Genomic DNA, 11650 nt, shown 5'->3' with positions numbered 1-11650 from the left:
ATCTTTGCATGGGACTTGCAAGACTCAGTGAATGCAATATCTGGTATACATAGTGCCTGGTTTGGGCAATTGTGTAATTTAATTTCTGATTTCTCTTAATTACCACACTGAGTTAAGAACAATTAAACTGTAAAGTGAGAAAGCCTGAGTATATATCAGACTCCGCTGCCCCAAATGACCCTGGGTGAAAAGAGAGCAGATGTTACTAATTTCCCATTTCATTTCAGACTCCCCATAAGCACTCACCTTCTCCATGCAGGTGTGTTACTGGTGGCTCCTCCCTGTCCCTGCTGTGTCTGGGGTCACTGCCTCTGGGCGAGGGGACAGAGGGCTTCCTCCAGCCAGGCTGCTGCAGGGGGTCTCTGTGTAACCCCAGAGCCCTGGGCTGCACCGCTTGGCTTCCCGAGGCTGCAGTGAGTCGTCCTCCCTGTCCCTGCTGTGTCTGGGGTCACTGCCTCTGGGCGAGGGGACAGAGGGCTCCTTCCAGCCAGGCTGCTGCAGGGGGTCTCTGCGTAACCCCAGGGCCCTGGGCTGCACCGCTTGGCCTCCCGAGGCTGCAGCGAGTCAGATAGAGACACGGTGGTGCTGCAGGAAGCTTGGGAGAAAGTAGCAGGTATGTCTGAGCAGACAGAGTTAAAGAGAGGTAAAAATGTTGGTCTACTAAGAGTTGCAGCAGGAGTAGAGTCACTTGGACTAAGATCGAATGTAAAGTCTTTTAAATAGGAGAGCGCTTGATTATTTAGCTGGGCATATTCAAAATTTATCTTGCTTCTAGTGACCTCATCTAGGATTTTTGCGCTATTTTTCTCACCTTCAGAGCAAATTTGCTCCCCGTTTTGCTTCAAGTGATACAGACCGTTGGACTGGAAACTTGTCTCATAGTTGTATTGGTTTGTGCTGGGAATACTGGAGTATTCTGGAGTTTGGGCAATGCAGTTGCATTCATTTTGCAGCAATAACTTGTTTTTGTACTGAGACATCTTACGAATGATATTGTTCATTTCATTCCCAATGCATTTGTCTTCCAGGTGCTTGTTTTCATAGCTGATTTTTAGTGATGCCACTTGTGTTACACAGTGCTCTAAGAGCTGCACTATGTTAGTGCTGCTCTCTGTTGGTGTGGGGCTGATGTAGCTCTGGAAGTGTCTGACAGTAAGAGGCTGCAGTGGTTTCTCACAGGAAATAGAGAGTGAGTGATACATTGGTTTATTTCTGTCCTCCCTCTCAAGGGGATCCAGGAGTGAGGTCGCAGCAGTCTTGTAGGAGTAACATGATTCTACTTCATGATTGTCATCTAGCAAAGGGGTTTCAGAGCTCTGGGAGCCACTGTCTCTATTCAGCTTTTCTGGCAGTTGGTTTTTATCTCCAGATGTCTCACATTTTTCTGAAGTTGTCACCTTCTCATTCTCAGTTGAAGATGTCTGCAGATTGTCTCCATTAACCTCTGATTGCAGTGCATAACTTGATGCTCTGGTGGTTTCCACAGTCCCAGGCAGTATAAATGAATCCTTGTGGTGACTCCCTTCCCTTCCTTGGAAATCCAAATTAGATGTGGCAGGGCAAGAGTCCGGGCTGTGATCTCTTTCAGCAATGTTTTCTGAGGAGGCCTGGGTTGCATGTTTGCTTTCATCCAAAGACATACATAGGTTAAATATATTAGATTCATCCTTGCTTGGTTGCTCCTGCTGAGCTTCTGTGCTGGCTTCCTGCTCTGGACTGGGGCTGGGCAGGATTGATGAATCACTAGACTTTTCTGGTTGCGATTGAGGACTCTGAAGAGAGTCAGGGGAGGAAACAAGTCCCGAGTGTTTTCGCAGCCAGTTTATTATCCCCATGGTCAGTGAAAGCTCGGTATCACAGAGCTTTAGCAAACATTCTTTGCCTTTCCATGTGCTGTGGAAGAAACTCTGGCTGATAATGTCTAGAGCTGGTTGGGAAGCCATGTTTTCCTCAGCTCCAACATGAAAGCTGTAAATGGACAAAGGGATTTCAATGGCTTGTTCTGAAACGCTTTCAGACGTGCACAAGTCATCATCTAGGACTGGGTTTATTTTGACTTCGTTTGGGTCATAGAAGAGCTCATAAAGGGCATCTCCACTGTAGCTGTCCCTTGGAAATCTACCTGGGACCCCAGGGGTTTGAGCTTCCTTCATTTCATCATCTTGTCCAGGAGAGAATGAATCATAGTAACCTTCATCACTTGTGGATGTGGATTCCTGGTTGTCACTTTTTGGCGTTCCTGTTTCTGTGGAGCTCTCTTTGGAATTGTCACCATCTTTATCAGGTGACACTTGGGGGTCTGTTACAGATGCAGCAGCCTGGCTTCTAGCCTGTTCCGCATCAGGACCAGGTACCTTCAGTAACTTCTTATCAAACAGAGCACTCTGATGTAGCCTCACTGATTTGTTGATGTTGTCCCAAAACTTTGCAAATTCCACGGTCTCATTCTGGCCAGGAGAGGCCAGCTGCTCCACACCCCCTTGGAAAGAGCCCATGACAGGGCTGTCTTTGTGCTTGGTCCTTCTCAGCAGAACTTCTTTGCTGTTCTCCAGCTCCAGGTGAGCAGAGGTCTCATCAGCAAAGATTTCCCCACAGCCGGTGAGGGAGTCAAAGCTCTTCAGCGAGGCGACATCTTCACACAGGGTGTTGCAGCAGTCGTAGGAAGAGTCAGACTGCAGTTCACTGTCTGAGCAGTCTTGTGACAAGCAGTCAGCTGCAAATGGTTCTCCAGTTTTGAAAAGATACTTTGCAAGACGCCCAGAAAACTCACTCTTGCAGCTTGGAGAGGACAGATTCTTGTCCTTTTCAACCAGGAACGTCAGGCTGTCTGGTTTATTTTTTTTAAGGTGAAATATATCTCTGATCCCTTTCTTAGATCTCTTGAGGGAAATCCTCTTCCTGGGGATGGTTTTTGCGACAGCCGGTACAAAAGGCATCTGTGGCACAAAGTTCCTGTAATCAATCATCTGACTGCTGCACGCAGACTGGCTGGGGCTGACCACACACTCCTTCTTACTGCTGGAGCTGGACAACCCTGAAAAGCTGATGCTATTGACAAGTCGCCCCTTACCCTTTCCAGTAAAACCTTCCTCGCAAGCCCTGCTGCTGGGGCTGCACTGCTCTGTTTTGTCTGCCTCAGCGACACAGTCATGGGTTTTACTCTTCCTCACAAGTTTGTAGGAGGACCCAGATGATTTTTCTAGACTGTTGTCGCCAGCTCCATTCCTTGCTGCTCTGGTAGAAAATCTGTAGTTCCTGTGTGTGGCCAAACACGCGAGCTGGACTTCAGCTACACTTGGGTTTCCCTCCAGAGCTGCCTTTTTGTCTTTCCCCGTATCGTCTTTGTTGATGGGAATTGTGTGCGCTGGTGGCACTTTCTCATGTTGGGCACTGGATTTTATGAAGGTCTTTCCTCTTTTGAGCTCCATAGTGCTTCCTCACATCTGTTTCTGTAAAGAAAACAGCAGTATTATGAGGTTGGTGACTGGCACTTGTAAACTTTGGAAACAACTGGAGAACAAAGGGACAGATAGTAAACATTATACAAGTGGTTTTGTTTGTCACCAGAATTTTCCATCACTAAGTCATGGTATTGCATGAGAAACAGGTCAAGTGGAGACTGCCCGTTATAGGTTGGTAACTGAGGCTCAGAGAATGGTTTATCTGTTAGAAATGAGGGGGTTCGGATTTAGGATTATGACTGCAGGATAGCTTGTAACAAGAAGGAGGTCCTATTCCAAAAGTAGGAGCATCATCAATGGAAAGCAATGCCTGAGGAACACACACGAGTGTGTGCATCAGGGAGGCAGCAGTTCATAAATCTGTGCCTTTGAGGATGGCAAAGAGCTCAAGTTGGGAGTTTCCCGAGAGAGAGGATCAAACATTTGACACATGATGCTCATTTAATATTAAAATAATATTTACCTGTGAGTAGAAAATCCATAAACCTTGGTACTACCCTGGGAAGCATGCTGAAACTAAATTACTGCTTTTGCTTCTTCCTGAGCATAATATATAATTTTCTGCACTGTAATTTATATTGGAAAAAGTAAAAAATGCCACATTGAAAATCACTGTTAATTATGACAGAAGGATTATTTCTTATTTATGAAGACCAGTGTAATATACTGTGGCATTGCCACATTGAATCTGCCTTGGGCGTTGGTCAGCTATTTCTAAAAATACTCTATTACCTATATCAGTGCCAATTTTGGTCTCTGCCTGTATGCTTTAATATAGAATCTGGTTTATGATTTAATACATTTAATTAGTCATTAATTATTTTAGCCATGATACTTTAAGTTTTCCAGCACTTATTTCATGGACACATCTGATTCTTTCCTGTCTTATATCAGCTTAAATATTCAGTAAGTCAATGGACTTACATAAAGGTATATCTGGGAAGAAGCAAGCCCTTACAGCTGTTACAGAAACCAGATTTTCACTGGATGGGAAGCAGGACAAAACCTTCAAGTCCTCTTCTTGAAAGAATGTGCTTGGATCTTTTGGTTTTCTTGTTTTGAATTGTTTAGATATAACAAAACTCACTTAGAGCTATTAAACTCTGCAACACACACAAACAACACAGTGCTATCTCTAGCACTCCTTGACAAACTGTATGGAACCATTCTGACAAAATGAAAAATTATTAATACTTCTTTGAGAGCAATCTCAGGTCGGATCCATGGATCCAGATTTCCACCCAGTACGAAGACAGCCAGGGAGATTTTAAATTCAACACCAAGCCTAGCCTTTGAACACTCTTACAGTACAACTTAAAGCAGTCTTTAATCTACCTTGAACTGTAACAGCTTTCCAGTTGCCAGGGCTTGCTGGGAACAGCAACACACTGGCCAACAAACACCTCACAAGACACAGGTCTGTGTATCAGGGAGCTGTGTCACCCACAGCACTTCTCCAGCAGGCGTATCGGTGACAGCCTGTTTCTCATAGAAGCTGCAAACGAGCACACGACTAGCAATATTTACAACAATATTACAACTATTTACAACCTTTTAAACGAGCACACGACTAGCAATATTTACAACTAAATGTAGGTCAGTGACAAAAGGTAGAAAACAAAAGGGTAAAGTGTGACTATTTGACATCAAGGGTATGGATGCTATGGAAAACATGGTGGGTGGTGATAGATGGGCGTCTACCAGTATGATTGAGAAGTTGGCACATTTATTTCCATTTGGGGCTGGATGCGAGTATTGCAGAGCGTTCTTAATGAAAGCCAGTAAACATTTCACTACCCTGTCAGGTATCTGGAGTTCACTTATGCTGCAGGAAACTTGTTTTGCATATTTAGAAATAGGTCACTGGGACACGATTACACTCCTCTTCTGAAAAGCAAGGTGTGATTGAGAAGAAATTCAGTGCGCAGAACTCCAGCAGAGTTGTGAAAACGATCAGAAACGGCTGACGCAAAACCATTTATTAATATCTCAAAAAATAAAGTGTCTGGCATCTCAGTCCTTTGTACAAGTAGGTACTGTGTCCCTGTGGGAAGTCTTGCTACTGAGAGTCTCCTTAGAGGTCTGTGACACGGCAAATGCTAGTGTTTTAACAACGTTATGTAGGACTCTGAAGTCCTACAGCTGTTTCTGCCCGTTCTGAGTATTAAGCAAGAGTCATTTTTGTAGGAAGTTGCATACTTGGGAAGTTTTTCTCTAGATGCATTAAAAAGGCTTTTAGAGGTGGATTTGTTTTACTGCCAAGTATGAAATTATTAAAGCTAAGAATTCAGGACATCATTAGATAGTCTTTGGAATAAAGAAATCTTTTATCCGAATTGTATCACCTTGATAAGAAACACAATGGACTACTGGTTTGGTAACTGGGTCTAGATACTTCAAGGCTTGTTATCCTGTCTTTTTTTTTAATAGATTATATGAACAGCTTTAATATGAAAGGCCAAATGGCCTGAATAACATGTGTACTGAGAATATATGTAGTATAATAATGTAAGGTACACTGATGGCAGCCTGTGCTACCTTTTCAGTTTCCTTTGAGAAAAAAAGTTAGGTGGTGTTGGGTTTTTTGGTGGTTTTGTTGATTTTTTTTTTTTTTTTTTTTTTAATCTACTGTATGTCTAATCACCAGCGTTGTATTCTAATTCTTCTAAGTCTCTATTTAATCCCATATATTCTTTTTCTCATTTTCCCCCAGGATTTATGCCAGACTATTAGTATCTAGTTCATTGTGTCATCCTGCTTATCCTGTTTTAACACTGGTACAGTTTCGGGAATCTTCCTGATTAAAAATGTTATTAAAAATGAACAGCAAGAGAGGGTCAACTCTTTGAGGGCTCTTATGGGAAGGCTGCCAGACTGCAGATCTTTTAAAATATTCGTCTCAGATGCTGTTTTGTAGATTCCCATACTCAGAGTTGCTCTTCATCCTTATATCATATAAATTATCAATGAGCTTCTTTCCAAATATGGACCAGAAATATTTATGCCACGCTGATCTCTTTCTATACATACTAATACTTTTAGCACTTTTGGTTGTACTGGACTATACCATGATACCTTTTTTAATTCTCTGCAGGGACAGTTATATCTCTAACCCCAGAAGCTGTACCAGTGAAGTTAGAAACAAAGTGCTGTAAGGGAAAGTTAACCTCCAGTGGTGATGTAAAGCTAATCAAAATTCTATGAAAAATTATGATAGGCATTTAAAAAATGTTACATCTTCTCTGGGATTTCTTGACTCATGCACTCAGCTATGCTCTTGTCTCTCTCTGCTGCTTTTTAATTATTCTCCTCTTGGTCTTAACATGCAGTAAACATCTCCTTCCACAGGGATAAAAGGTATATGAGGGACTGATTTCCATCTTTGAAAAGGAAATATATTTTGTAGTTAAAAATCACTATAAAGAATAGACATCTGTGGAAACTAGCAGTCAATCTACTAGGGCTAGGTTCTGTTTTCAACAGGCTCTGGATGTTTTCTTTGTTAATGTTACTTGACCTCCTTTCTTAATATCTGTGAAATTGCTTATGGATCACATATTTAAATAGAGGACATTCTTGAATCTTACACTGGGCTACAGTTTAATTGTCATTTACAATGATCTTAGGTGCAGAAATGCTGAGACTTCCCATCTACAGTAAATAGTACTGTCCTGATCATGCCAGCTACTCATTTTTAGGTTTTCACAAGTGTTTAAGCAGACAATTAGATCTGGATTATGGGATTATACTATAATGGAAATAAAGTTTTGGTTTAAATTTGGATAATACTTCTCATAAAATGCAGAGATACTTCATGCTCTAACGTATACCATCTGTGTCTGTGATTCATCTAAAAGTAAATTAAAATTTTAGAATGGGAAGGTGAACACATTCCTGTGGGCTGAGGAGACATGGTTTTAGGACAGTCAAAGCAATTGCTTGTAGTTCTGGGTTATGAGGACCTGAACAAGACAGAGTTAGATAACTGTTCTGCTTAATAAGAGCCATATTCAGATGGCCTAAATTCTACCTAAGTCCAGGTCAACAGACAAGGAGGCCAAAGAGGGGTTCAGTGGAGCTGGACTGGATATTCATTAGGAAGCAGGAGGAAGATGGGTGGAGGCAGGATTTGAACTGTGCAAATATTACCTCTGCCATTTGGGTCAGAGAAGAGAGGGGTCACACCTGCCTCTGCCCATGGCCCCCAGAGCTTTCTGCCAGGCTGAGCTGTTGACAGTTTTTCCTCTCTGGAGGAATGGGGGAAGACTAACTTTGGTTTTGGGGCTGGTGTCAAAGTTACCTTGTTTGTTACTAGCCTATCTCACAGTGGAAAGGTTTGTTTAGGTTACCTTCAAAGAAAAGGTAAAATAGATTGTGCTTTAATGTGTTAGTAGCTAAAATAGCAGTCCTCTTGGATGTAACTCTAGGAAGATCATCCTACTGGGAAAGTAGAAGTATCTGCTTCAGTGAGGTAGCATGGGTAGTAGTAATAGTATTAGAAAGAGGAACTGGGAAGATCATCCTACTGGGAAAGTAGAAGTACGTGCTTCAGTGAAGTTGCATGGGTAGTAGTAATAGTATTACAAAGAGGAACTGTAGATGAACTCTCTGGATTTGGCAAGTTTGGCTCAAAATTGCTTTTGCTTAAGTAAGAAAAAATATAATTAAGATTATTTTATCCAAAATTTTATCAACTGTTGGGCTTGGGCACTCTTACTTGCTTGTTTGATGTGTAATTTATATATAATTGTCTGTCTTGGAGATAGAAATCAGCAAAATTCAGAATATAGTAGTTGTTTTGCAGGGGAGACTGGAGTACTCCAGATTCAGAATATAGTAGTTGTTTTGCAGGGGAAACTGGAGTACTCTTTCTTCTCTACCTTTAGATCATTCTTAAAATTGGCAGGTTGTGGAGATGGTACCTTGCTGTCACTTGCTAAGCAGAATTCTGCATGCCATTTGAAGTCTTAATTTCAGCTCCCTCCAAGCATTTTCCTTTTATTAAATGAAAGACTTGATAAACATTACATATTCTTTTTTGTGGTTTAGTTTTTTTTTCATTTAAAAAGAAGAAAAAAAACCCTCTGTTTGGACTGCTTTTATGTTTTAGGATACAAGTTTGGAGTGAGTCCAAAATCCCTTTTCCACAAGTGGCTTCATACCAAGATCCTGAGTATCAGAGTTACCTTTGAAAATATTACCCCTGCTTTCCAAACAAAAATGGTAGCACGCTTAAATTTTCTGAAAACATGTATCTGGTTTGGGCATTTGGATATGGTATTATGCTTAAAACAGATGCACTTTAAAATGAAATGTTTTGTAAAACTGTTCCTAGAGAAATTGTATAATGGAAAGGGAAAAGAATGAAGGGCTCTCCCTTCCTAGTTAACCTTTGGAGGATTTTTACTGGGCACCAGTTGGAGGTCCTAAAATGCAAAAACAAGCAAGCACAAGGCGGTGAGAGCCACAGCTACTTTTAAAGTCAATGGACAATACTAATTTTTAATGCTTAGGATCTAATCAATTAGCAATGCATAAAGAACAGCTGGTGCTCCCAGTAAAGTGTGTGGGGGGGTATTTTTGGAATAAGACTGTTTCCGGTCAGAAACCTTAACTCTATCTCAGAAGATAAAAGTTAATAATGAAAATAGTTACTAATAATCATGAACATATATTCCATCCTGTTAATTTGATTTTTAATTACAAAGCAATAAAATGCATCCTTGCTAGAGGGTAGCAGTTATTGTAACCCCATTCGTAGTAGGCGAATAAACGTAACAGTTTGTACAGTGAAAACCAAAGAGGATTTTAAAGCAGGGCTCATCTTCTCACTTAAACTGATTACCCTGCTAGTATCTCATCTCCATTAGAAAGCAGAAAAGAACAGGGTGTAAAGGATGGAGGATGTAATCAGGGACAGTCATGATTCACGGAACAGAAGAATGTTTATTTTTAAAGACGCCCGTGTGACACACAAACCTGCATTGAGATCATGCCTCTTGTTAGGAGTGCTCCTCTCATCAGCCTTAGCGGCTGTGTCTTATCATTCCCCTTAATCATTTGTCTCCCCTGGGTAACCCAGGATGCCTAATTATTAGCATATACATTTAGGTCAGGCAATGGCTTTCTCATGAAGAACCAGCAAAAAGCACATTGGTGTGTTTTCCTTCAACCTTAATTCCAGTGAGCACACAAAGTAAAACCTTACACTCCCCAGCAGAATAGTAGAAGGATGTGTAGCTAAATGCTTAATCTTATTAGCAGTGTGCTATAGGGAAGCCTGAACCTTCCTTTGAGCCCTGCCAACTGTTCTGTGCAGCTCGGGATTTTTCATAGTAAAATTAACCATGTTTTTACTCCCAGCATCCTGTCCTGCTGTGTGCCGACCAGCAGGATCCCTGGGGGAACAGCAGCACCCACTGTTCCCCCCAGCCCCGTGTGGGGTACCCACTGTTCCCCCCAGCCCCGCATGGGGTGTGGGGCAGGGCGGAAGGAGGCTGAGACCATGACAAAAGGAGGCTCCTTCTCTGACAAAACCTCTGCACCCCTTGCTCACTTTCCTTCTGTACCTGAGGCTGAAAGAAATGTAACTGCTTGAAATGTTCCAATTACACCGTGCAAAAGGGCAGCATAAACTCCTGCGCAGGGAGCTATCGAATCATCACTCTATTGCTAGGAGAAGGCAGCTGAGCAGAAATTTCTGCTGTCTACCTGAGACAGAGACAGGGCGTTTTTTACTTGCCCTGACCAGCAGCCTGTTGGTACCAGACTGCAAAGTGTTAATGCCGTCAGCTTTGGCTGTTTTCAGTAATTTATTGCTTTAAAATGAGATAGGATGTGCGTTTATATAAATACAGGCACACACTTGTCAGATGTAAGGAAAAATAAGTAAAAAACAATGCTTCAAAAACGAGCAGTCATCCCAAAATAATACTCTCTCGGAGTCGCTGTGAGTGTCAGAGCAAAGGAAATGCCATTGCACCAGAGCAAACAATAAGGCAGATCACAAAAATCCTACTCACCATGTTTTATCACTGAGCAGAAATCCTCTGTCTCCTAGCCTTGCTATTGAGGCTGGTCTTTATCCAGAGGCTCCTGTGATGCTTTTCAGATTCTGAGGGGCTGGACCACTGCTGCTCTCCAGTGTTACTCTCCTCCCCCTGTCTTTTCCTCCTCCTTCTTCCTTCATCCCCACCCCCTCATTCCTCCTGCTTGTAGCTTTTTCGTACCTTACTTAGATTCTAGGCTTCCACATGTAGCTAGATTTAGGAAAGATGCTTATTTCAGCCATCTGCTTGATGCCATGGAAATGCCTCCATTGCTAAGGAATAAAAGCCCAGGAGGTAAGCTCGGGAGTCCTGAGCCAGCATTTTGGTTCCTCTCTACATGACTGCTTATAAAATAGGGAGGAACACATCCAAATTAATTTCATTTCTCACATGTTTTTTTGTTTCTGACTAGGATTCAGGAAAAGCAGTCCTAACACGTTCTCAGGTTAGTGAGATGCTGCAGTGTGGAATGTATACAGATTTTTGGACTGTGCTGCCTTTTGTAGGGCTTTTGTTAATGCTGAAATTAGAGGGGATTTCATGTGGGAGTAAAGTGGTGTAAGGGGAGAGACTGAATATTTCTGCTGCCCAAAGCTGGAGCGCCTGGTGTTAGCCTCACATTGCCTTTGACAAACATGATTTATCAAATTATCCCGACAGCCAGTCTGACTTCAGCTTCAGTGTGCAGTGAAGTCAACATCTGGTGTTACAACGTCATTCTTTGTTATATAGATGAATTTATTGCCATCACAAACACTAGAGCTTTAATTTCACAAAAGCATAAAGCTGGCACGCTCACCCCAGCCCTCTCACTGGGAAGGGCTTCCAACCTGGTCGTATCTTGATTGTCCCTTCCCGTAAACTCTTCTCCGAGTCCTTACATCAGTCTCTCAAGCCGCTTTCCTTCTCCTTCCTCCTCATTGAAACACTTCTGTTGGGGGCATGAGAATCGTATCTTGATTGTCCCTTCCCGTAAACTCTTCTCCGAGTCCTTACATCAGTCTCTCAAGCCGCTTTCCTTCTCCTTCCTCCTCATTGAAACACTTCTGTTGGGGGCATGAGAAGAGCCTCTTAAAAGCAAAAGTGTATGCCATGGAGCAGTGGCTTAATCCACTTCAGTAGCTCTCCTGTGAGCTGCAG

At 42.3% G+C, this 11650-nt stretch overlaps 1 protein-coding gene across 1 annotated transcript; it reads right to left on the bottom strand.

Moving 5' to 3' along the window:
- Positions 1 to 419: 419 nt before the first annotated feature.
- Positions 420 to 10584, bottom strand: AMER3 (APC membrane recruitment protein 3; the record flags this gene model as incomplete). The annotated part of the gene is made up of 2 exons (XM_014941527.1): positions 10484 to 10584; positions 420 to 3449 (listed from the first exon to the last, which is right to left on the bottom strand). A coding segment is annotated over exon 2 (3009 nt), but the record flags the coding sequence as incomplete, so codon positions are not given.
- Positions 10585 to 11650: the final 1066 nt, after the last annotated feature.

This window comes from Calidris pugnax, unplaced genomic scaffold (assembly GCF_001431845.1).
Source record: "Calidris pugnax isolate Ruff unplaced genomic scaffold, ASM143184v1 scaffold117, whole genome shotgun sequence".
NCBI lineage: Eukaryota > Metazoa > Chordata > Aves > Charadriiformes > Scolopacidae > Calidris > Calidris pugnax.
Note: the sequence above shows the minus strand (reverse complement) of the source record. Positions and strands in the feature narration are given on the sequence as shown.